General features: G+C 44.9%; 2 protein-coding genes across 2 annotated transcripts; both read right to left on the reverse strand.

Annotated features, from left to right (window-relative positions):
- Positions 1-1,269: 1,269 nt before the first annotated feature.
- LOC128940367 (keratin, type I cytoskeletal 17-like) lies at positions 1,270-7,114 on the reverse strand. The gene is made up of 8 exons (XM_054281749.1): positions 6,422-7,114; positions 5,584-5,666; positions 4,986-5,142; positions 4,245-4,406; positions 3,771-3,896; positions 3,329-3,555; positions 2,022-2,377; positions 1,270-1,569 (listed from the first exon to the last, which is right to left on the reverse strand). Exons 1-8 carry the CDS (start codon positions 7,112-7,114, stop codon positions 1,544-1,546), a joined length of 1,830 nt encoding a protein of 609 aa, XP_054137724.1. The 3' UTR covers positions 1,270-1,543.
- Positions 7,115-13,905: 6,791 nt separating this feature from the next.
- Positions 13,906-19,484, reverse strand: LOC128940368 (keratin, type I cytoskeletal 15-like). The gene is made up of 9 exons (XM_054281750.1): positions 18,900-19,484; positions 18,728-18,810; positions 18,093-18,249; positions 17,344-17,505; positions 16,937-17,066; positions 16,007-16,229; positions 15,367-15,704; positions 14,819-14,920; positions 13,906-13,931 (listed from the first exon to the last, which is right to left on the reverse strand). The coding sequence occupies exons 1-9, from the start codon at positions 19,482-19,484 to the stop codon at positions 13,906-13,908; spliced, it is 1,806 nt and encodes a 601-aa protein (XP_054137725.1).
- Positions 19,485-25,974: the final 6,490 nt, after the last annotated feature.

The following is a 25,974-nucleotide window of genomic DNA, read 5'->3' on the forward strand; positions in this document are numbered from 1 at the left end:
GAAATAAATACTCTTCCAAGGTTAGTTTAAAGCATGGTTAGTTTAAAGCCATAGTGGAGGTCCCTGTCCCTCTCCCTGCACCTGTAGGAGGTGACAATGCAATTCCCTCCCTTAGAGGGCTCTGGAATACACACAATTCTTAATCCTCAGTCCATCTATCATGAACACCATGGCTCTTTATGGCTGGTGTGTGTAGTCCAAGTTTCTAAACCAAAGAAAGAGACATGAGCATTACTAGAATCTCATTGTTCCTGTTGCATGTCCTTGGCAGCATTTATGCAGCACAAACTCTGTTTAACAAGCGCCTGCAAAGGCTCATTCATGCCAGCACAATGCCAGCACACTTTGGCTTGGTGTAAGTCAAGTGTTTCTGTTTCCCTGAATGCTTTCCAAGTGCTGAGATGGCAGTGTGACGTGCATTTCTGGAAATCAGTTTTGTATCTGTTCTCTCAATCCATACTTATGTGCATCTGTTGTGTTACTCAGCAGTGCTGCTCCTCTCTGTGGAACTCACATTTTGTTTCACTCTCAGCCCCAGAGGCCCCTCCCTTGTGTGCAGCCCTGCACCTGCAGCTCAACCTGCAAGACTGTGTGCAGGTGAGATGCACCCTCCCCTTGGGCAGCCTCACTGGAATTTTGGCCCCTCAGCTGCTGGGATATACTGGTAGCTGTATACAGAGGTGAATATTCCAGGCTCTTTTACATGTACTAAATTTCTCAGAGGTTAAAGGTAATTGCTGTCAATGTCAACATTTTGTGGAAATGAACTTTGTAAAGTTCTTGTAAATTATATTTCCCTTTCACTTCTTATAATTTCAAAACAAGATCCCTTATCTGTGCATTTCCAGGTTAAACCACGGAGTATCCATCAAGGTTTTGTGAATTGAAACATTGGTTTCATTTTATGACCACAGCTCTGTAATCATGAGTTCCTTTGTGGACACTCATGTGCTCACCATTAGAGTAATTGAGCACTGAGGTTCTGCAGCCCCTTTAAGGTTGATATTCATCTGTTGGGTCTCAGAACTTAGCTCCCAGGAATATCTGACACATTATTTAAAAAAAGGCACAGCCCAAGAAGATTTTGATCTGTACCTGTTGCTCAGAAATTGTGTTTTAACTCTAAATTTTGTTATCAACTACTGGAGTGTGACATCAACCTCTCTACCTGGGGGTGTGTCTTGGCATGACTTTGTGTTTTCTAAGTGTTTACACCCACAGAAGGAAAGAAAAACCCCATACCACATTCTGGTTGCATCAGACAGAAATTAAATTTTATTAGAGACATTTTCCTGATTCAGAGCAACCTGAGTACCAAACAGGTTGGATCTGTAAAGCAGCAGTTTGAGCGCCAATAACCAAAGCTGCAGAGCTTTGTGGGCAGAAGCAGCACAGAGCATGCAGGGCAGGGGGAGAGGTGGCATCTGCACCTCCCAGGAACTGTTCAGAGCATCATCTTTCCTTGGGAGTGTGGGGAATGCAGCGGATTTGGGCCAGTTTCATTTTGAAAGGTCTTGTGCTGGAGGATCCTTGATGCAAATTCTTAGTCAAAAGATTTTCTTCCATATCCTGTTTAGAGACAAAATAAGCACAAAATTCATAAGTCCTGGCACTGAATGTCTGAGATACCATTAGGATTATGTGGGAGTGGCCATAAGCATTCCAAAAGCAAAAAGGAAAACTCCAGCATGGCACAAAGGCTGCAGGATTTATGAGATTCTGCAAAGAATGAGACAGATGGAAAAAAAAAACAGCTGAGGTTAAACTACAAGATCAGCTGATACCACCTACAGAATGGAATAGAAATGGACTGTGTGCTCTGGAAGTGGAGTTGATCCTTTGCACACAAAGAGGAAAGAATTGTTAATAACAGTAAATCTAATTCTTCCCAGAAATTTTAGTTTACCCTCAATACTGTTTGCCTCTGGAAGAGTATGTTGGTATAAATTAGTGCATAAATTAGTCAGGATGTAACTAATTTAGTGACTGAGAGAACACTATGCCCACACCAGAGTTCTCACCTTGGCTTTCACCACCACTCCTGCAGGACTGGGACTGGGAAGATGAAGAGTAGGAGTGGGAGCTGCTGATGCCTCCTGAGGTTCTTCCTCCTCCTCCTCCTCCAATGCATCCGCCACCGCTTCCACCTCCCATTCCTCCACTTCCTCCTCCCATTCCTCCTCCACCACTTCCTCCTCCAATTCCTCCTCCACAACTTCCTCCTCCCATTCCTCCTCCCATTCCGCTGCTGCCACCTCCATATCCACCACTCATGCCACCACCTCCTCCTCTTCCTCCTCCAGAATAACCACCACCTCCAATTCTACCACCTCCCATGCCTCCTCCCATGCCTCCTCCCATTCCTCCTGCTGGGATTCTGCAAAGAGAGAAAAAGAAGGGGAAAAAAAATAATTAATCATTAGCACTTTGCCATCCAAAAGCCATTGAACTGCATCTGCTGCCCAGGAGCCAGCACCTCTCTGGGCCATACTGCTGGTTAGAGCCCAGCACTGCACAGCAAAACAACTGCTGTGCCAAAAATTATCCCCTCTGTCAACTTCAACTTGAAAAGCAAGAGCTTTTGCTTTTCTCACATTCTGCCTAGGGATTCCTTGCAATACACATTTACAACATGTTGCCTTTATAGTTTTACAGGATATTTACATTTGCTTAACAAACAAAACTAGGCTCTCTTACATGGTTTTCCTTGTCCAGCCCCAAACTGGTAGTTTAGAATTAATGTCATGGACATATTTTAAGAAAAATTCTTTTGCTAGGATCTTTTTCTCCTGCGAAGCTGAGAGGCCTCAAAAATGAAACGTAAGCAATAATTATCTGCTGCTGTGGAATGCAACAGGTGCGTCTGTGATTGGTCTCATGTGGTTGTTTTTAATTAATGGCTAATCAAAATCCAGTTGTCTTGGACTCTCTTGTCAGTCACAAGATTTTATTGTCATTCCATTCCATTCCTTTCCTTGCTAGCCTTCTGATGAAATCCTTTCTTCTATTCTTTTAGTATAGTTTTAGTATATAGTTTTCTTTTAATATACTATATATCATAAAATAATAAATCAGCTTTCTGAAACATGGAGTCAAGATTCTCATCTCTTCCCTTGTTGGGATTACCTGCAAATTCAACAAATTTCTGCATTAATTTTTCTGCACTTGAGTTACATTCTGAACAGAAGGAACTATCTCACACCTGGGAGGCCATTGGCCAAGCCAGCTGCATCGGCCTCATTTCAGTACAAAATCTCTTTTGCAAATCTCTCCTGTTACATTTCCTGCTGGTGACTGACCAGCAGCTGGGTGTTCTATCAGTACGTACACAAGGTCCTGCTGTCCCTCCTCCAGGAGTGCCCTGTACTGCTGGATCTCCTGCTCCAGGCGGGTCTTGATGCCCAGCAGCATCTTGTACTCCTCGTTCTGGCTCTCCATCTCACAGCGGATGCTGGCCAGCTCCTCCTCCACGGGCCCGATCATGCTCTGGATCTGCTGCAGCTGCATGTTGTAACGACGCTCTGTGTCATCCAGGTTGGACTGCAGAGAGTCTATCTGCAAAGGGAAAACAAAATGCGGTGGTTATGGGAATGTGGTGGTTTTAATTTATTTGTGTGGGAAAAGAGATCTTCACAAATCCTCAGGGAAAAGAGTATCATTGAAGGTAAGAAATCCAATATCCCATTCTCCTTGGATGGATTACTTGCTGGCTGTAGCTCTTCTTCTCACATACAGACTGTGTCACAGGTAAAGCAAATGCCTTTCCTTACCATGCTGATCTGTGACTGCAGCTCAATTTCCAGACTCTGATATTCACGCCTCAGCTCAGAGATCTGCTGGTTGCTTGATTGTATCTCCTGGCCACTGGTGTGGACTTGTTGATTAACTTCTTCCATCTGAAAAATTGACATCCAAAATTGAGGCATTTTTTATCATTAGAAGACACTGTTATCCTAAAAGCATCAGGAAATCGATTAATAAAAATAAAGATTCCATGCAGACTGTTTATTTCCCACAAGCCACTCTGCCAACACCCTGGTAATTCACTGGCTGCTGGAACACAGAGGCTCTACTTGTTTTACCACATAACTGATACTCCAGGACTGACCTGTTGTAGAAAGCTGCCTAAAGTAATTGAAAGTTATTGTCCCTTAAATAACACATGATAAGTTGCCTTTCACCAGCTGTAAATAGGTCCAGTACTTTGTGAAGGATTTAATTAGCCAAGCCTGCCTGTGCTTTACCTTGGTTTCATACCAGCTCTCCACCTCCTTCCGGTTGTTCTCAATGAGCCTCTCGTACTCAACGCGCATTTCATTCAGTTTCTCCATTAAGTTAATGCCAGGAGTAGCATTGACCTCCACATTGACATCTCCACCAGACTGGCCTTGCAGTCCTCTCATTTCCTGGAAAAAAAAAAATCACAAAACCCCCCATGAGGTTCTCAAAGAGTGAAGATAAGGAGGAATGGCATCAGTTCAAATAAGGGAAGGAAAAAGACATGGATCCTCACACAAAAGGATTCCATCAAAAAGGCCTTTCCTGCCCTGGCCATGGAACAATTCTGATATTCCCAAGGTTCCAGTGCTCACAGCCAGGCACTGCATGCATGGTGACCCTGGCATTGCCTCCACAGGGTTGTAAGGAATTCTATGCAGTGGGAATCTTTTCTTCTCAGTGGGAAATCTCATTGAAGAAAGTAAAAATGCTTTCTTTTGACTCCTCCATATAGTCTATCCAATTTTCCTTCCATGAGTTCAGCAAGCAAACTGTAGTTTGTACTGAAAGCCATTCATCACCCTGGTATCACGTGTTGACCTGGTGTCTCATGCACCAGCTGTGGGCAGCTGTGCCCTCTGCACACTCCTCAACATCAAAGCTGGCTTGTGTCAAGTTGGGTGATCAAAACCTGGTTGCTGGTGGTGGAAAAATCAAGGGGAAATTCATTGAGTTGCCTTTAATTATTGAAGTGTGAAGAAACTTACCTCTTCGTGATTCTTCTTCAGGAAGATCAGTTCCTCCTTCAGGGACTCAAACTGTGTCTCCAAGTCAGATCTGGACAGAGTCAGTTGATCCAAAAGTGGGCGTAATCCATTGATATCACTTGCCACACTCTGGTGGAGGGTGTATTCAGTCTCATACCTGAATACAGACAAGAAAGAGAGTAAAAGTGCTGCCAGACCTCTTTGTTTGGTATCTCAGTTATGGACAGTTCCCATTTACATCTGTAGTCAATTCCTAGAATAAAGGACCCCATTCTCTTTCTATCTCCAATAGCTGTGTTTGATTTCAGTCCAGTTTCTCTCTGTGACATTTATACCATGAGGATTATGCTTATAAATCTACATACAAGGATGGAGAAACTTAGAATGGAGTCCCTCAAATGTGTCTCTTTAAGAACTTATCTGGAGAAAAATAATAATGAAAACCCAAAGCAATCCTTCTCAGAATGCTTTTCCCAACAATTCTCTATCCTGTGATTGTAGCCAAAAGTCTCCAGCTTCCACAAAGATTAATTGGTAATAGAAACTAGAGGGGATAAAGGAAGGCAAAGTGGATGGAACCAGGAAGGGAGTGGCTCACTTCAGTCTGAAGTCATCCACAGTCATCCTGGTGTTGTCCATGTCAAGAAGCATCCTGTTAAGGTCCACATTGGCACCAACAATCTGAAATGGAGAGGCAGGTGTTATTCAGTCAGTTGTCTTTTCAGTCTGATGACAGAGACAAGAAACACCCGTGCACAAACACCTTGCAGAAGGGATTTATGGCAATGTCAAGCCTTCAAACCTGACTAGAGCTGCAGGAGCTATTGAGAGAGATGAGTTTATTGATTCCAGATAAAAGAAAGTACCTTTACTGTTAAATATCCATTAAAAATACCTTCTTGGAAAGAATAACTAAATTAACTCCTCATATTCAATAAAAAAAAACCAACAAACAAGCAAAAAACCCCAACCCAACCAACAAAAAACAGCGAGAAAGCAGAATCTCCATTACTTTTGAGAATAGCCATGTTCACACAAGAGATACATGACTGTTAAATGGCTGAGGGCTGGAACAAGACTAACTGCACATGCTGACTCATCCTCTATATTCACAAAAACATCCAATTAATATGGCAATAATAGCACAACACAACCAAGGATGAAGTCTGCTGTTAAGAGTGAAGAACGAGTGAGCAGCAGCCCAGCATTGAAGGGAGCATGGCACAGGCCGTGTGATGGGCACTGGTGCTGCTCTGCCACTGCACCCAGCAATGCTCCCTGCACCAAATACATGACAGCAGCTGGTCCCCACACCACTCTGCTTCCTGACTAAAGCCCAGGAATGGGAATATCACCCCAAACATGGGCCTTGTGCTGCATGAGGAAAGCGCCATTCCAATAAGAACCTGTTCTAAGTTAATCAAAGTACATCATACCTGGTTTTGCAGCTCTTCAATTGTCCTGTAGTATTGGCTGTAATCCTTGCTCTGAGAGGGAGCCTGGCTTTTGTACCACTCCCTGATCAGCTGCTCAAGCTGGGAGTTTTCCTCCTCCAAGCGCCGCACTTTATCCATGTAGGAGGCCAGGCGATCATTGAGGTTCTGCATGGTCAGCTTCTCGTTTGTGGAGAGCAAGCCAGAATCCTCCCCAAAGCCCATGCCACCAAAACTGCCTCCTCCATAGCTGCCACCACCACCAAAGCCACCACTACCCCCAAAGCCACTGAATCCACCTCCACTGTATCCACCACCTCCATAACCACCTCCCATTCCCCCAAAACCACCCCCTCCTGATCCAAGTCCTCCTCCCATGCTTCCACAGCTCATTCCTCCTCCATAACTGCCACCACTCATTCTGCCCCCATAGCTGCTGCGGCTGATCCTGCCACAGCTGCCACTGCTGAAGCCTCCTCCATAGCTGCTCCTGGAGCCTCCTCCACCAAAGCTTCTCCCAGAAAAGCCCCCGCTGCCTCCAGAAGAGGTGTATTTTCTTGAGGACATGGAGGAGTATCCACCAGACCTACTCCCTCCACCACCTCCACCACTGCATCTTCCACCACCACCACCACCACCTCCTCCTCCACTGCTAATTCTGATGGTACTGCTCGAAGATTTGGTGCCACAGCTCATGGTGACAGCAGGAAAGAGTGAAACCGCAACCCCAAATTTAGCTGCAGAACCTGATAAGCTTCAGGACTACAAGTGTTCATCCCCAGCTCTCTGTATTTATACATTTGACACTGGGTGTCACCATCAGGGTGTTTCCTTCTCCCAGGGCATTTACCAAACTTCTTGTTTGTGCCAAGAATAATTTGCTGAACAGTATTTTTGTGCAGATATCTCAGGCAATCCAGCCCACAACTGGGCTTCTGAGGCTTGGTTAAGGTTGAACATCTCACTTCTTTTGAGTGACATATTCTTTTCATTTAGAAATTTCTGGAATAGGTAATTCCTCTGCTAAGGTTTTGTAGCTGCTATTGCTAAAGATTGTTGTTTGTTCTCTTTTGTTCTTTCCAATTTTGTGCATTTCAGATTTTCTACTGCTTATGTACATTCTACAGCTTATGTTCCATTTCTCACCATACGTGGTAGTGCAAGAGTTTTATTAATAGGATTGTGTGACTTGTCTGTGAAGATTGTACTCATGTATCCCTGCCAGCACTTAGAGAACATCTTATTTAATAGGAACAGGCTATTTCAAACAATGCAGAGGGATTCTTGTTTAAAAATCAAGATCCCTCCTTTGTGAAGAAAGTGCTAGGGCAGCTCACAAGCAGCCAAGTCCTAGAATTCAAAAAGAAAAATAATCCTGAACTCTTTTTATCAAAGCACTGTTGATCTAAAATGAATGAAGATCAAGGAGGTGTTAATTGTATTATAAAGTCATTTGTATCCCAATTAGAAGCTCTTTTATTTCAGACAATGATTTAAAAACTAGTGTGTGGGAAGACTTTTTATCATTTAATATAAAGCAGCTCACTCTATTGTTAATGTGTCATATATTGTAGTTGATAAAGTAATTATATCTACTGTTCTTAAAGCAAAGATCCTTGAGATTAAAATAGCATCTTGAGAGAAAAGCTGAAAGACTTTTTACACAAATCAGTAGAAATCAGATTGTTGAGACCACAAAAGAAACGACCCCACACTTCAGTGTTGCCCTGATCCCCAGATCCCTGATCCTGGATGGAAGGGTTTCCATCCTCACTAGGTAGGTTGGATTCCAAAGCCAAGTGTCTGAAGGCAGATGTGCAAATAACAGCACAACACCAGCATTTGTGTCTTGCTATAGATGGACCCAAAGTGTCCCCAGTTTGCCCAGGAGAACATGCACGGTTTCCCAGTGACAGTTCTGTTCTTTCTGAAATGTCTTCATTGCCTGCTCTCCTCTCTGTGGGGTTATGGAGCCTTTAATGACTTATAGGGAGTTATAAAATGTACCAATCTCCCTAAACCTCAGGTGTAGGAGCAGAGGGCTCGCCCAAGGATCTGCCATTTGTGCTCTGATCTCCTTCTCCCAGCCAAGACCTCCTGGAGATGACAATGCAGCACAGTCCTTGCTTTCCAAAGGCTGCCTTGGTGGGATGTTGATTGTAAATTCAGGATTATTTAACATTTCCTGACCGCATCCTTTGTCCTGCCATGTCTGTGCCAGCATTGCTCTATTGCTGCTTGTGCAATTGCTTTCAAAACCTCCTGATTTTATCTTGCTATTTGATCTCTCAATGGCTGAAGGATGATGAAAGATTCCGAGCACTTTGGTGATGGAATAATTTCTCCTGATTCTCAGCTGTAGGCTGGTAGTGACACCTCAGCAGCATAAACAGTTTCTGGGCTTTAGCACAGTCTGTTATTGGTACAGAAAGAGGGAGTTTGCTACAGGCAAAATGGTTTTTCTTTTCTTGTGCTGTTTTGCCTCTGGGTCTGGGTAGTGCTGCTTTGCTCAGTGGGACCCTTTGTCACAAACTCTGCTGTGGTGAGTAAAATTGATTCTCATGTTCAAATTCCCATCAGTGATTCCAGGGATATGCCTTAGACGTGCTTTTCACAGCCAAGATAGAAGATCTGTGAGTTTGTTAGCGATAGCAAATGCAAAATTCCCCAGAATGATTAAAGAAAGAGTAAAAAAATTGCCAAAATAATATCTTAATCTGTTTCTTTATCTTCTGACAACCCACATTATTTCCTATTTTACTTACTGTGTCTTTTTCCATATGTAACTATTCACAGCAGGGATTTGTCCATATGTAAGAGTTCTTCTGATAAAGGTAAGTCTTATTGCAAGCTTGGAAAATACTTTAAAAAATAAGAACAAGGAAAGGAAAGATTCAAACCACTAAGTGGGGAGAACTTCCACTCACCCTGACATTTCATTTTAGCGTCGTATTTTTACCACTCTTTGTATGTAAAAGAGGATCATAAATCACAGATTTTGCCTATAGAGCTAAGGTAATTTTTAAGTCACATGCGTGTAGGGTGCTCCTGTTTTGTCTTTAGCACTGCTGCTATTTCATTTTTGTTAGTAGTTCCACCTGGGTGTGGAACACCTTGGTTTACAGGAACCCTGCTGGCCATGAGGCTGGGCCATATTCCTGTGTATTCCTGGAGCTGAGAACTGCCCTTGGCATGTTTGGTTTCTGTCACAGTCACTGTGTGTCTCTCTGGTGCAGGACGCTGAAGTGCCTCAAAAATACAGGTGAACTATGAATACTTCATCCTCCTGTAAAGTTGCACACACTGAATTCCCTCCTGGCTTATTTTTAAACACTTTTTGATTATTAAATATTTGACTGTGCAAATACTTGTAAACCAGAGAAGATCTGTTCTGTGGACAGAATGAATTTTTGATTTCTGAGCTCATTAGAAGGGCCTTTAAAGATATTTGTTCTCTGATGCTTTTCACTAATATATTATATGGATGATGTAATTTATGGAATTACCCAAAAAGGAACCATCAGGTTTAGGACCATCTCTCATCTCTTTCCCCTGTGTGATGCACAGTGGAATGTTCTGAGTGCACAGCCTCTACCCAGGCTCAGCCCAGCCGTGTTCCTTCACTCTCACTCTGTTATTGTTCTCCTTTTAATCAGGTCTCTGTGGTCCATATCAAAGTGACTTCCAACCACCAGAGTGCTGACAAACGCTGGGAGCAGCCCATGCTGCAGAGCTGGGAGATTCTCCAACAGGCTGGAGCTGCTGCATTCCAAACAGACCTGGAGAAAATGTGTTCTCCCTTTTGTACCTGTGTGCTGAAAAATGGAAACATTTCCCCTTAATTCAATGTCATTCTGCTGCCTCAGGCAGCTACCAGAGTTTCTTTTCTTCTGTTTAGTGACCTCTTCCCATCATTCTTACCAGAAAATTTTATAAGAAGAGAGGGTCTGTTTTCACCTCAGAGACGGTGCTCACTCCTCATTCCTGCTTCAGCTCAGAATGTTCTAGTGAAATCACTGTTGTTTCTGAAGAAATTTAGATTAGACCCAGCAAAGCAAACAGGAACCCCTAAGGCAGCAGCGGGCTTGTTTGTGAAGTTTAAAACTTCCAGCACTCCCCCAGCACAACTTTTTGTGTAGGATAACCTGAACCCTCCATGCAAGGAGGCTGATGGGAAGAACAGATCCTAAAATTGCACACGTGGGCTTTGCCATGTAGCTGTGAGAGCTGTGGGTCAGGGGGTGTGTGCCCCACTGCTGGGGACACTTTGCAGGCTGCTAATTCCCTCCTGTCAGCTGCCAGTGTTTCTAGCAGTTTCTGAGCCACAATCAGAGTGGTCCCACTGTATTTCCCCAGTCTCCTACAGGGTGAAGGAATTAGATTGGAATAATTCCTTCTGCTGGTACCAAAACAGAACAGCTGGAGGGCATGGTCAGAACACCAAGGTCCCTGCCTCTCTCTGAGGTTCAGGTACCTCAGTCCATTTGGGCTGTGCAGCCTCAGAGCCCCCCAGAGCTGTGGGCACCCACACCTGGCTGGCTCTGCTCCGTGCGGGGTCCTGTGAGATGGCGCATGGAGGGTGGCACTGCTGTGGCACGTTCTGCTCATGCTGGGTGGGGAAGGAGGACATCCATGGCATCTGCTGTCCTTGCAGCACAGCAAGGGAGGAAGGTCTTGCTGGGCTGAGCTCTGCAGAGGATTTACACACTCAGGGACAGCCCAGGTGGGCTCTGCCTGTCCCCTCTGCCACGATGTACCTGCTGTCCTCATTCTGCAGCCCATGAAGATGGCCTGGGGAGCATTTGGCAGCTAACAGGGCTGACAGTGAATGCTCAACAAAAGAGACATCAGCACAATAGACACACAGGCAATTTGGAAATGACATCTGTGCTTTCAAATGGACACATGGATTGCTTGGGAGCTCTGAAGCCAAACACAGGAGTGTGTGCACATTGCTTTTTGCCTAAGGTTGCTCTGAAGGTCTTGTCCCAACACGTACGACAATTATCTTCTCAGAGCACTAATAGGAGCACCAGATAAGTATCCGAATTGCAACACTTTGTGCTCATAAAATTAAAGCTTATTATGCTGATTAATGACTGCATGCAAATAAAAAGTGCAAAGTTCTTCTCACTCCTCAGTATTGCTGCTGCCCCACTTTGAGCCTCCCCAAGCTTTGACACCTGACACTACAATGTTTGTATTTTTTACTCCTGCTTTGCAATGGTTTGAGTTTTCCAGCTCTGTTCCTCCATGTAAGCCTGTTTTCTCAGTAAGCAAGTGCCAGTGGTAACCCAGGTGCAGATTTTGTAATCCAAAATGTAAAAAGGAAAGAATCCTTAAAACTGGCTTTTTCTTCTGGGGTCTGGTAAGAAACTATCTCATTTTAGTCTCCTTTTTGTCTGTAATGAGTGCTAGTTCCATGATTAAGTAGGGGGTTTTGTGAGCTTATTGGTGGTTTGTATTTATTTTGTCATATACCATAGCATGCAATAAACCATATTATAAAGCTGATTTACACTGTAGAAGATGCAAACTCATTAAATGTATAAACATTATAAAAACATCTTGTTAAGAAAGCCACAGATTTTAGATAAGGAAAAGATGTACAATCAATGCTGAGTAGCAAAAGTAGTAGTAGTAGTAATATATTATTTATCCTTATGGCTCAGAAATTGTTACTGATTATAACATATCAAAATAAGCATTTAAATCAGCAGCAGAAGTGCACTGAGTATTGCAACATGCTGCGCCCTGGTACGTGTCTGTGCTCAGCACTGGGTTCTCAGCCCCTGCTCTGCCTCACTGCCCTTCCCACGCTCCAAATCCCAGGTTCTGCTTTGCTCCTCCAGGGGTCAGTTCAGGAGAATTTCTTCTGCAGGGTTAAATGCAGAGATGCCTGATAACCAGCAGTAAAATACTAAAAGTAAGTTGTATTTTTGGAAAGGACAGGAGCAAGAGGTGTCAGTGGTACCACAGTGGCAGAGAGCAGTGAAGTCCAGCACGGACAGGCTGCTCCTCTGAGTAAATCATATCCAAGCACCCCAACAGCCTCCTGGGTGTCAGTGTGAGGCCAGAGAACTGTAAATCACCATGGGACAGCCAGGAAGCAGGCAATGAGCAGCAACATTTTTGAGGTTAACTTGGCAGGCTCCTAGGGGAGGGATGAGAAGCAGGGCTCCTGGATTGGGAATATTCCTTAATTTGGGTTGTAAATTGAGTACCCTGAAGAGTCTGAGAAATAGCTGTCATCACCTGCCAGAGGTGGAAAACAAGCAGAGCAATTGGAGATAGTAGGCTCAGGGTACAAGTAGCAAAACAGAGACAAGTGTGATGTGATGCTTCAAGGGGTTAAAAATGAAGAAGGTGATTTTGCAACAGCTGGAGTTGAGGGTATCCTGACAAACAATCCCCACCATTGCTGTGATGTCAGGCCAGGTGCATCAGCACATGCCTGTGTGTGCAGGAGTCCTTCATGCAGGTGAGCTGGTTCCTCCACCCCCCAGAAGGACACTGGTCAGGAAAAAAATCAGATTTTTTTTTGTTTTCCAATAGTAATTCATGGCCGAGAGCCCAGCATAAGGCAACACTGTGAATCACTGGCACAGATCTGCCTGGAACTCAGGAGTTTGGGATTCCTGTTCCCACGGTCTCCCACTCAGTCTGGCTTTCCCAACATTCTCCCATGAGTGATGCCTTCCTCAGAGGGAAAAAAACAAACCTCATGCTTGTAAAACTGAGAGAGAAAGGCTCATAGAGTGATTGTTCTATTTGGGCTTAAGCAGGTGAGGGGAGAGGTGTGCACAGGAGAAAGGATGAATCTGTGAGCAGGTGTTGTGTAAAATACAACATAATATACAAATATACATAATATACAAATAACCCCCTGGGTTATTTTCAAGTGAAATTCCCAACAGAGCTCATATTTTCAAGAGGTTTTATAGGGAATAGTCAGTTCCTTAAACCCACCCTTTTGTCCCTGATGGAAATCAATAGCAGAAGGGTTTTGACTGAGCATTGTTCCTGGCAGTGCAGACTGCAAAGCTTTGCCCAGTGAGTGGTGAATATGTCACTGAAAACTTTGGGTCTTGTGGGTAATCTGATACATCATTGTGTATTCCACAGGTAGAGTTTGATATTTATAACTGATTCAAACAAAAATCTCTGCTAAAGGAACTTGGACTAGACACAGCTTTCTGGTTGCATCAGAGAGAAGCAAAGATTTATTAGCATTTATTCCACAGGAGCACCAATCACAGTGGAGATTAACTCAGGTAACAGTGATTTGGAGCAGAAACACAGATGGAGGAAGCAGACAGAACATGCAGAGAGCTCTGAAGAGCCCCTGGAGTGAGCAGAGTTGAGTAAGTTGGACAAATGTTCACTCCTGCTCGTGGCAGGGGACGTTCAGCCTTGCTCAGTGGAGTCTTGCTTGGTCCAAAGGCCTCACTGGGAGGTTGTGCAGTGGAAGATGCTGGTCTTGCTCATCACTCCTCAACCTTTCTAAAACTCCCTGTTGAAAGATGGAGGAAAACAAGAATTTCTTTGAAGAATTCAGCATTTTTAACCTTATGTTACTTCCTAAGTATCACCTGTGCAGTTCTCAATGCATCAGGGTTGTTCCCAGCCTTCTGGAAAGATCCAGACAGTGCCAGACCTGAGTTTGTACAGTGTGTGTGCAGATTGAGCAATTAACTACCTGGATCTGCTTCTGTTCTCAGCCATGGCAGTGCAAATCACTTAAAATTAGTGTGGCTGCAGCACTACAAACCAAATACAGGTGAACTTAGAACCTGCATTTGTGTGTGTATGGATATTTACAGTAGATTTTTATAAGTTAAAGAGAGATGGCACATAATATGCTTTAATCTTGCCTACCAAGCATTAATATAACATTAATATTAATATATAACATTCCACTGCCCTGGAGTGTTGCAGGGCAGAGGGGATGTTTCATCAGAGGAACAACTTTTTGCAGAGGAATTTGCAAAGCCTATGTAGGATTTTTTTAAAAACCTAGACCTCATCTACACCAAATCTTACCAAATAATCTTCCTCATGACACAAAATCCTCCTGAATTCCCTGCCTTGTTTTCAGCATCAGAAGTGTCTGTACAGGGTTCCTGCTGTTTGCACTGATGGCTTCAGGCCCTTTGGGTGAGAGCCAGCTCTCATGTCATGACTGACTGTCAGTCTGCAGTGGAAACTGTGTCTGGGACAGAGCCTGACTGAACCTGGTCATTATAAGGAATGAATGCCAACCTCAAAGCAGGACCATTTTCTGTCTTTTCATTAAAAATCATAAAATGGAATTGAATATTTCTAAAAATGACATCTTTCTGCTCATTTTCACCACTTTCAAGCTTTTGTCTGAGGTGCTGCCTGGACCTGGACCCTTACCCCGTCTCATCTGTTTTATGGCTTCAGACACTTCCTCCATGGTTGCTCCTCTCTCCAATGTTTTATTTCCTTCCAGGCAGAGCTTCATGTTTTCAACACTTCCTGGAACCAGAGCCAGGAAGTCAGATATGGATCAGACCCTTTGGTCATTCTCCATCATTTGCTGCTTCAGTATTTTGCAGCCAATGACACTTTTAAATGTTTTGAATGTTCCAATTATTCTATTCTGCTTTAAATAACCCCTGCTTAATGCCAGTCACATTTCTAACTTCTGACTTTCCTAATTCCCTGCATACTTTGGATTTGGCACTATTTTCCCTTTTCCCCCTCCATTTCCTCTTTTCACCCATCCTCTGACACAACTCTTCATGCCATCCTTCGTGCTGCTCATGTTGATTTATCACTAAGAATAAATGTCACAGTGGCCTTAAAACAAGACTGGGAAAAAAAATAGCAAAAATATTTCCAGGAAGGAAGCTGTTAGATCCTTTCCTGCTATTCAGAGAGAATTGTGGAATGCAGGATGTGTTTTTTAATTCAATTTTTACCTGGGCTTTCACAAGAGTCGCCAGGCTGGGACTGGGAAGATGAAGAGCGGGAGAGGCAGGATTTACCCCCTCCTCCTCCTCCTCCTCCACTGCCACCTCCTCCACCTGAAGTTTTACCACAGGTTCCACCTCCTGAACTTCCTCCTCCACTCCCTCCTCCTCCGCTTTCAGAAGAGGAAGATCTTCCATAGGATCCTCCGGTTTTTCCTCCACTGCTTCCTCCACCTGAGGACCAACAGCTTCTTCCTCCATGACCTCCTCCTCCTGAAGATCCACTACTTCCTCCATGACCTCCTCCTCCTCCTGAAGATCCACCACCAGCTCCTCCCTGTGAAGTGCTGTAAGGAGGAAGGGGTGTGTTATTTCTTTCTTACCTTTCATTTTCCCAAAAAATGGCATCTCCTGATGTGCCATCACTTCCTGATTGTACTTAGGGGAAGAAATGGCAAATTACAATTCTAAACACTTTTGTACAAGTACAGCTTTGCATGCTGCCAGCTAAGATTTAGATTCCATGTGAATTCTTGTGCTTGTAGTAAATATTTTGATTAATCCCTTGCACCAGTTCCTAATACAAACATTACTGCTGCCCTCTTTCCCTGATGGCATCGATAGAAAGTTAATTAACTGATGTCTGTACCTAATGCCCTGCTGCCCCTCGTGCAGCAGTGCCCTGTACTGCTGGATCTCCTGCTCCAGGCGGGTCTTGATGCCCAGCAGCATCTTGTACTCCTCGTTCTGGCTCTCCATCTCACAGCGGATGCTGGCCAGCTCCTCCTCCAGGGGCCCGATCATGCTCTGGATCTGCTGCAGCTGCATGTTGTAACGACGCTCTGTGTCTTCCAGGTTGGACTGCAGAGAGTCTATCTGCAAAGGGAAAACAAAATGCAGTGATTAAGGGAATGGGGCAGGATTAGATCATTCTCATGCCCAACATGAGAAAAGTCCCACATGGTGTCATATAGAATTTGCAGGCAAGCCCAGCGAGGGGAGAGAAATGATGCATATTACTCCATCTTATCAGAAGGCTAATTAATTATTATATTTATTAAATTTATTTTATTTATTATATTATTCTATACTATATTTTATAATATAGCATAGACTAATATAATAAATAATATAATGTAATAATAATGTATATAATGTATATAATTGTAATACGTTACATCTAAGCTGAATCTGTCAAGCACTCACTCTGCACACACTGCCCAGAATCTCGTGACTGTCAGTGACAGTCCTGACACACACAGACACACACCTGGCCCTGATAGGCCAAGGAGACAAAACATCATCACTGTGGGTGAACAATCTCCATGTTGCATTCTACTTTTGGACAAACACGGGCACAGCTAATGATAAGAATTGTTTTTCCTTTCTCTGATGTTCAGAGAATGTGAAACCCAGAAATATTCCTGGGGAGAATTGTGCCTTGTTTTTCTCTGTGAAGAGAAATGTGGCTACAGTGTCAGGTGTGCCAAGGATGCTCACTGGCTGTCACAGCTGGCATCCTGGCATTCCAGCAGCTCCTGAGTTCTTTGCTCACCAGGGGATGAGGAGCAGTTGTTACCTACCTGACTGATCTGCGACTGCAGCTCAATTTCCAGGCTCTGAAATTCACGTCTCAGCACAGAGATCTGCTGGTTGCTTGATTCTATTTCCTGGCTACTTGAGTGGACTTGTTGACTCACTTCTTCCATCTGAAAAATGAATGTAGGGAATTGCAGCTTCTGAGTTTTACTTACTATGCCAACATGGCAGTTTATCATGGGACCATCTGGAACACAACAATTTGCAGAAGGGGCACTGATAGAATGGAGCTGTTAAGCTTGCTTGTGTGGCTCTGCCAGAGCAATTCAAGCCCACTTGTGATTTACTTCATATTGACCAAAGGGACTCTACTGTTATTTTGTAAAATCAATGGATGTTGTGTCATTCCTTTACAGGAAGTTCTTACCAAGAGCTGTCACCATTTACCTTGCTTTCATACCACTTCTCAACCTCTGCACGGTTTTTCTGAATTATAGCTTCGTATTCTTGTCTCATCTCATTCAGTTTTTTCAGCAGATCCTCTCCTGGAGCAGTGTTTATCTGCACATTCACATCCCCATTGGACTGGGATTGCAGCTGTTTCATTTCCTGCAGAGAAAACCCAGGCCCAAGGACAATGAACACAAATGGAGCCTTTCAACAACATACATATATATGACAGTAATTCCTACCCAAGAATTCATAAATGTTCACTCTATAGTGAGGGTACAATGTGTTTGGAATCTTTTGTCCTCCCACTAAAACAGCTGTGGGTGCCTGGGAGCAGGAACTCCCATATATATATATATATATGTATGTATATATCTGTATATGTGTATATGTGTGTGTGTACATACATATATATACATATATATACATACATACATATATATACACATACATATACATACATACATACATATATATATATACACATACATATACATACATACATACATATATATATATATATATACACACACACATACATACATATATGTGTATATATATATATATATATATATATATATTTGGAGGGTTTGTGTTGCAATTATTTAGCCTTGACTTTCCAGTCCTTGTTTGTTGAGGGGGCTGAGCTCAGGGGCACCCTGGAGCAGCCTGGCCGTGCCCCTTGGTCAGTGTTGGATGTCAGATTCCCACATCTCCAGTGTGCATTTCAAGGAGCTGGCTCTTACCTCCTCGTGGTTCTTCTTGAGGTCGATGATCTCCTCCTTCAGAGACTCAAACTGCATTTCCAGGTCGGATTTGGCCAGGGTCAGGTTGTCCAGCATGGGCCTCAGGCTGTTGAGGTCGCCCTCCACGTTCTGCCGGAGCCCGCTCTCCATCTCGTACCTGTGCCAGGGGCAGGCACAGAGGTCAGCCATTTAATTAATAATATTACTTAATAACATGAAGTTATTATTCTTTATACTAAATAAATGCAAAGTTTAATATTAATATCAAACTTTAGTATTAAAATGTGTTCTGTGGTCTCTTTCATCCTCTCTTCTTACTACAACTTTGTGCAGATTCCATCTATCTAGTTAACCTGACTTTCAGTGATAGATAATCCAAATATTTATTTTCTTAAAAATAAAACTTTCTGTAAGCTCTGGCTCTGCAGCCATAGGCAGCATACCCATCAAAGACCACTCTAGGAATACTGAAAAATTTGAAGGTTCACAAATTATTTCAGTTGTGCTGTCATGGAAGCAGGAGAAAGTCAAGTCCCTGTGGATTGATATTTGTTTATGGAATGAATCTATGAAGTTAAGTTCAGGAAAGCAGGAGGAAGGAAGTCAGTGCCTGTAAAAGAGGAATATATATTTACTTTATTCTAAAGTCTTCTGCAGTCATCTTTGTGTTATCCAGCTCCAAAAGTACCTTGTGGGTTTCCACAGCTGCAGCCACAATCTAGAAGAGACACAAAATGTTAGGAAAACATTTCCTGTGAATCCCTCAGTCTGTCAGTGCTACAGCTTCTCTGGCAAAGAGCATCCTACCTGCTTTTGCAGTTCTTCAATTTTTTCATAATAGTGGCTGTAGTCCTTTGGGCCAATAGGACCTTGCTTCTGGTACCACTCCCTGATTAACTGTTCAAGATGAGCATTTTCCTTTTCCAAATTCCTGACTGTCTCCATGTAGGAAGCCAGGCGTTCATTGAGGCTCTGCATGGTCAGCTTCTCATCGTAGGAGAGAATTCCCACATTCCCTCCCTGAAAGCCACCACTGCCAAAGCTGCCCCCACCGAAAGCAGCCCCACCTCCAGCAAAGCCCCCAAAGCCACTCCCAGACCTGAAGCCCGTTCCCATGCTGCTGTGGCCCATTCCCCCTCCATAGCATGCACCCCCCAGTCTCCCTGCACAGCTGCTGCTGCTCATTCCTCCTCCATAGCTGCTGTGCCTGCCATAGCCACTGCCCCCAGCACAGCTGCTCCTGGAGCTTCCTCCACCACAGCTGCTGCCAGAAAACCTGCCACCACCACTGGTCCTGGAGGTGACTGTCCTCGAGGAGGAATGAGAGCTGCCCCCTCCACCGCTGCTGCCCCGCAGGCAGCTCTTGAGGGGCTGCTTGGAGCCACAGCTCATTGTGGCAGCAGCAAATAACTCAGGAGAAAAGTCAAAGCTGGTCCTACAGTTGTTCTGGAATCATAGCTCCAAGTTCCAGCCAGCCTCCTCTGCATTTATACCTGAGACAGTGGGTGTCACCGTGGAAGGGAGTACCCGCTTTCCATGTGTGGTTACAAGCCTTAATTTGCCAAAGGGAGATGCTTGGCAGTGACAGGAAGCTTAACCCTTCCTCTAAGTGTTTGTGACCATTTGTTTATTACCACAAAACATGTAATTTCTGTTGGGTGGCTCTGAATTAGGGAGATCTCTGTTGAGATCTAGTGCATGGGCTGACAGTCACCCGAAACAAATTCATCCCACTCACCTCGTCCTGGTCACAGCCCTCCCAGCACAACACCACACTGCCACAGTACAGGACAGCAGTGGATGTTCCCATCTCTCTTCTAATCCTCAGATATTTCTCAAGGAATTCTGGCTGATTTTTTTTATAGCTAACTGAGATTTTCATAGGTTTATTATTATCCTATGCTGTATGCTCCTTATTTGCAATCCTTTATTACCTTTGGAAAGCCCACTGCAGGGTGCACGTTGTAGGTGCACAGAACCACTCTGACTTATTTGTAATACCTCATAAAAACTCAGTGAATAATGGCAAATATCACATGGCAGCAATTATTTCAATCACACCTCTATAATTGTGTTTTATAAATAACAAATTAACTATGAAAAATGGTATCACAACAACTGCAGAACTGCTCTGTGTCAGGCTGAGGGAAGGAAGTGTGGCAAGCTGTGGCAGGGAAAAACCCTTCCTTGGACCAAGTGCAGGTACAGGATGGTTGAGAGACCTGGTCCCTCCTGACAAGGCTGGGAGTGTCATTGGTCATGTTCCTGAAGGGGATTTGGAATTTTATCATGATGTTTTCCCTATGCAGCACAAAGGCAATACTTGGAGGAGAAAGGTAAAATTCCTGGTTTGGGGATTAAGTCAATAAACGACATCAAAACAGCATTTTTCCTTCAGATTTGATTTCCATTCACAGACGCAGCATGGCCAAAAGTAGGAAATATCTGCTGTCTTCCATTTTCTTCTTTTAAGATTGTATCTTAGCCCAATGCAGTGGATAGTTCAGCTGTACATCTGCCCTGTGAGCTCTCACAGCACCCTGAGCCTCAGACATTTCTCCCCTGGGTATCTCTCACCCCTCTCCTCCTGCCCAGGTACCTGATCCTTAGCAAATCCCAGTCTGTTACCTTGTAGGTGGAGCTGTGACACCCAATTTCCTCTATTGATTTGGGATATTACTGTTTTCTCACTCAGCCTTTGTGGTGGTGCTTGTTGCTAATTAAGTTTTGTTTGTTACAGCAACTGTTTATGGAAACAGCTTTTGGTAGAGGCCCCTCCCAGCACACCCTGGCCCACGCAGAGGACATGCCTCACGTTCCACCTGCTGCTCCCCTTCATCTCTGAAACATCTGAGGGAGCAAGGCCTCCCCTGCATTCTGGAAATTTCAATGGTTCACCTCAGCACTCAGTGGAGTCTGGGGGATCATTTTCTCCACTGAGAAATCCTTTTCTCCCAAAGGGAATGAAATTCTCTTGTATACTCGCAGCTATTTTGGCTCAAGGAGCACCTGGGTTATGTCCCATTTAACTGATACAGAGACATGGGAACAAATCCATGTTGTTCTGTATAATTCTGCAGAAAGGGTTTGTTTGTTGGTTTGGGGGTTTTTTTTAACCTCTATTACTTTACCTTTATTACATCTTCTGTATCAGTAATTTCTTTTAGGAAAATCAATATTCCTGTCTTCCCTTAACAAAAGAACATTTTTGGATGGTTTGAATATCAGTGAGGATGCTTGTGTGCAATTTCATAGCTTCATTTTTAATACATGAGAGGAAGATTTCTTGCCATTTTCCCCCTAGAACTTGTGAAGGCAATGTGCTTCAAGAGTGAAACTTAGCTCCTTAAAACTGAAGAAGCCTGACAGATCCATCATGTCTGGAAATCCTGGCCAGGATCAGAGATAGAAGTTACAGTTCCTGAAAGGAATGTTTTATTTCAGAGCTGTTGTAAGATGGAAGCTGGTTTATGAGCTGGTAATTTTCTCTGCAGTTCTGTCTCAGAGTATTGTCTAGGCCCTTGCAACACACTGAGCTTCCTGGTGATCTTAGATAGTGATTCCAGCAAAATCCAGAGATGCTGCTGAAGTGCAGCTGGAGGGTTGGGAAACCTTCACATAAAAATGATTGCAATAAACTTCAGGAACTGGAAGGATCCCCAGCAGTCCCTGTGAAATGGGAGAGTGAAATGTTACAGAATCTGGGCTGGTGCTGCTCACTGCAGCAGAGCCAAAAACTGGGATGGGAGAATGGAGAGTTTGGGGGATGTGGATGTGGAGGAGGAGGAGGAGAAGGAGGAGGAGGAGGCAGATGGCTCCACAGTTGTTTCAATGAGGCCTCTCCCTTTGCCTGTGATGAAACAATTACGAACTCTGCCCAAAGAGGAGGATGGACTATTTAAGCCTGAGCTCCTGCCCAAAGAGGAGGATGGACTATTTAAGCCTGAGCTCCTGCCCAAAGAGGAGGATGGACTATTTAAGCCTGAGCTCCTGCCCAAAGAGGAGGTGGGCTATTTAAGCCTGAGCTGCTCACCCAGCACCAGCAGGAATTCTCCCAGGATGGGCAGGAATTCATCAGCATTTCAATGCCCGGGTTCTCTTGTGCTCTGCACAGCCCAGATTGGCTGAAGCAGAGGCTGCAGGAGAATTTTTTCCTTTGGCAGTGTGGCAGCAGGAAGGGGCTGGGGCTGTGGCTGAGCACACAGCAGCTCCTCTCAGCCCCCAGGACCACCTTGCTGTTGCCTTCTGGAGCAAGGCAGGCGACCTGGTTCAGAGAACAGCACGGTGGCCCACTCACCAGGGCCACTCGGGCCAGTGACACACGCAGACATCAATGTGATGGACGGTCAAAAGGCGTTTATTATCTCATCTCTTGGGTTTTTATAGTCTAAGGGGTCTCTACGTCAGCATGGGTCTGTCTTTACCATCTATGGTTAGTAAGAGGTGGACTGTTACTGGGTAGGGGATGGAAAGTTACTGGAATTTGGTTAAGGGAGGCTACCCTCCTATGTTAGTTTCTTATCTATGGGAAGCAGATGGTCTTATCTAAGGGGATCAGAGGGTCCTGGCTTTCCGTGACATCGCGAGATCTTCCGCAGCGCCTTTCCCTGTCTACCACACCTTGCCCAGCTCCACACCCTCCCCACTCTGTTGTATTTGGGAGAAACCACCAAGGCTGCTGAGCACATTTGTGGGGTCACAACTGGACTGTTGTCCCCCTTTCTGGTGCTTCATTGGGATCCTTTTCCATCCTTCCTGCTTCTGGTCAGGTCTTGTTGGAAAATTCAATTCTTCTATGCTGCTACACAGAGAAAAACTATGAAATATTTACCTGGGGAATATGACTCATTCTCATAATTATATGTTATAAAATAATTCCCATTATATGATCATCAGGCAGTTTTATTATCACCAGGTAATCCCATAGGATTTCTCCATAGTAGAAAAGAAAGCCAGGCTGTGCAGTGTGACTGTGTTGGAGGATGAACATCATTCTTGTTTGTACTCTGCTCTTCATTCCAGTGAGCTCCAGCTGCCTGACACATAGCATTAAGCTGTTCTCTTCCCCATTAAAATTTAAATGATGAGGACATTTTTCTTATCCAATAAAAAGCTAGATGTTTGAAAATGGAAAAATCGGATTTAGATCAGTTGTAATGTATTAGAGCTCAATCACATTTATTCTTTCAATAGCAGATTAACTGAGAGTTCTAAGCAAAAAGTAATTCCTACCCAACAATTCATAATTGCTCACTCTGTAGTGAGGGTACAATGTGTTTGAAATCTTTTGTCCCCCCACTAACACAGCTGTGGGTGCCTGGCAGCAGTTCTGTCCAGAAATATTTGAGGTTGAAAATGCTCAGTTCCAACAATTTCCTGTGAAAAGTGTGATTTTCTATAAATGTGTTTTTATAATTAGAAATAATTCTGTCAAAAGATGGTGTCTCATTCTTCTCCAGGCATGGGGCTCCTAACCAGAATGCTTGGGTTTGTTCCCACAGCCCAAAACACACAGCATTGTTTTAGATCTCAGTGGTATTCTGTGAAAATCATCTGCAAGTGGTGGCTTTGGCAGTGCTGGGTGAAGGACTGGACTTGAGGATCTCAGAGGGATTTTCCAACCTAAATAATTCTGTGATTCCCTTATGCCAAAAAACTATTTATGCTCTTCTTAAGCAAAGGGTTTTAAAATATCTGTTTTGAAGTGAGAAAGTCCCGCCTCTCCTGAACTATTCTGCAAGACAGGGTGTAATCTTGGTGTCCACCCACACCCCAAGGTGTGTGGTCACAGGGAACATCCCTGGAATCTGTCCTGTTGTGTCCAATGGTCCCAATGCAGCACGTTCAGCCACTGCTCAGTTAAAGCTGGGCTTGGCATGGACAGCTGACCTGCTGCCCTCTGGGAAGGGCAGTGGGAGAGTCCAGTGCAGCAAACATCCCTCCCTTAGGAAAAGCATCATTCCTGCCCACATTCTGCCTGATCTGTTACTCATTCCCTATTGCAGAGCCGAGCAGTGATGAAACATTAAAGAGCACCTTCAAAAGCTCCACCACCCAACATGAGAGATGGTGGTTGTGATAGGAGCAGTAATTAGGTGAGTCAGGGCTCTAAGAGACTTTCAGAGCACAAACCCTTTGGTTTGGAGCTGCTTCATTGTGGGTCCAAACAGCCCCTGGCCCAGCTCTCTCTCTGGGGTCTCAGCTGCAAGACCCTCATTAGCAAAGAGTCATTACAGCACATTTAGAACCCGTGGGGAGATCCTGCCTTTCACTGTGCTCCCACTAACGACACAATGCAAAATACTCCGGCGCAGTTTGGAAAACAAACAGGTATTAACAAACTAGTGAGCGAGTTTCAGTCTGCGCCCATCCCGCACACCCCCGCACGGGAGCACAAACACCTGGGATGTGCGGGAGGAGGGGGACACCTGCACCTCCCTGCAGTCACACACAAACCCGGGACACCTGCACTGTCCCTGCAGTCACACACAAATCCGGGGCACCTGCGCCGTCCCTGCAGTCACACACAAATCAGGGTCACCTGCGCCGTCCCTGCAGTCACACACAAATCAGGGTCACCTGTGCCATCCCTGCAGTCACACACAAATCCGGGACACCTGTGCCATCCCTGCAGTCACACACAAATCCGGGACACCTGTGCCATCCCTGCAGTCACACACAAATCAGGGTCACCTGCGCCGTCCCTGCAGTCACACACAAATCAGGGTCACCTGCACCTCCCTGCAGTCACACACAAATCAGGGTCACCTGCGCCGTCCCTGCAGTCACACACAAATCCGGGACACCTGTGCCATCCCTGCAGGCACACACAAATCAGGGTCACCTGTGCCATCCCTGCAGTCACACAAATCAGGGTCACCTGCACTGTTCCTGCAGTCACACACAAATCCGGGACACCTGCACTGTTCCTGCAGTCACACACAAATCCGGGACACCTGCACCGTCCCTGCAGTCACACACAAATCCGGGACACCTGTGCCGTCCCTGCAGTCACACACAAATCAGGGACACCTGTGCCGTCCCTGCAGTCACACACAAATCAGGGTCACCTGTGCCGTCCCTGCAGTCACACACAAATCAGGGACACCTGCACCTCCCTGCAGTCACACACAAACCCGGGACACCTGCACTGTCCCTGCAGTCACACACAAACCCGGGACACAGCAACCTCGTGAGAGTGTGACCATTGAATTCCAGCGGGGCTGGAGCAGGATGCCAGGGCTGTGTTCGGGGCACTGGGGTGTCCCCAGCACATCCCGCTGGGAGGGGACCAGCCGAGCCCCCAGCGCTGCCTCTGCCGCAGGAGCCGAGTGCCCTCTAGAGAGCACCTGCAGCGCCGGTCATTCATCCTGCGTCTCCAAAAAAATCTCAAAATATATGTGTGCTGACACGTACAATGTGTCGGGATCGCTCGGCATGGTGGGCGAGGTGGCACAGAGGGAGCGCTGCCCACCCGGGGGGCTGCACAGGGCTGAAATTGCTGCAGACCCTGGATCAATGCATTTTTATATCATTTTAATCACATATTATTGTACTTCTGTTGGATAGGCTAACAGCAACTATTTCCACTTAGCCACAGTCGGGATTAGCCCTTATTTAACTTAGCGTCTCTGGGCCCCTTAGGAAAATGTAAACTCGGTTTTAAGTAGTTTCAGACCTTGGTCTCAGGTTACAGTGTTTGCACACCTGGGGCAGAGCAGGGACAGGACGGGCTGGGGACAGGACACTGACAGGTCAGTGTTTCCTTGGGATCTGCCAGCTGGGAACAGCTGACACCTGATGGAGAGAGCTGGGAAGTGCCAAGATTTCCCAGACACTTTCTCAATTTCCTTGTTTTTCAGCGCAAGAAGCATTTGCAGTT

The sequence above is a fragment of the Melozone crissalis genome, unplaced genomic scaffold, assembly GCF_028551555.1.
Source record: "Melozone crissalis strain CALT ecotype California unplaced genomic scaffold, PUWL_Pcris_2 ptg000032l_1, whole genome shotgun sequence".
Lineage (NCBI taxonomy): Eukaryota > Metazoa > Chordata > Aves > Passeriformes > Passerellidae > Melozone > Melozone crissalis.

Bases quoted from the DNA above. Each gene is read 5' to 3' on its own strand.
- LOC128940367 (XM_054281749.1), bottom strand. From the start codon at position 7,114: ATGAGCTGTGGCACCAAATCTTCGAGCAGTACCATCAGAATTAGCAGT. The intron at 3,556-3,770 runs GTAAGGAAAGGC...TTCCCTTTGCAG, and splicing joins TGCAGTCACAGATCAGCATG to ATAGACTCTCTGCAGTCCAA. The intron at 2,378-3,328 runs GTACGTACTGAT...CTCTCTTTGCAG, and splicing joins GAGGGACAGCAGGACCTTGT to AATCCCAGCAGGAGGAATGG.
- LOC128940368 (XM_054281750.1), bottom strand. From the start codon at position 19,484: ATGAGCTGTGGCTCCAAGCAGCCCCTCAAGAGCTGCCTGCGGGGCAGC. The intron at 15,705-16,006 runs GTACAGACATCA...TCCTCCTTACAG, and splicing joins GAGGGGCAGCAGGGCATTAG to CACTTCACAGGGAGGAGCTG. The intron at 14,921-15,366 runs GTAAAAATTGAA...CTCTGGTTCCAG, and splicing joins CGACTCTTGTGAAAGCCCAG to GAAGTGTTGAAAACATGAAG.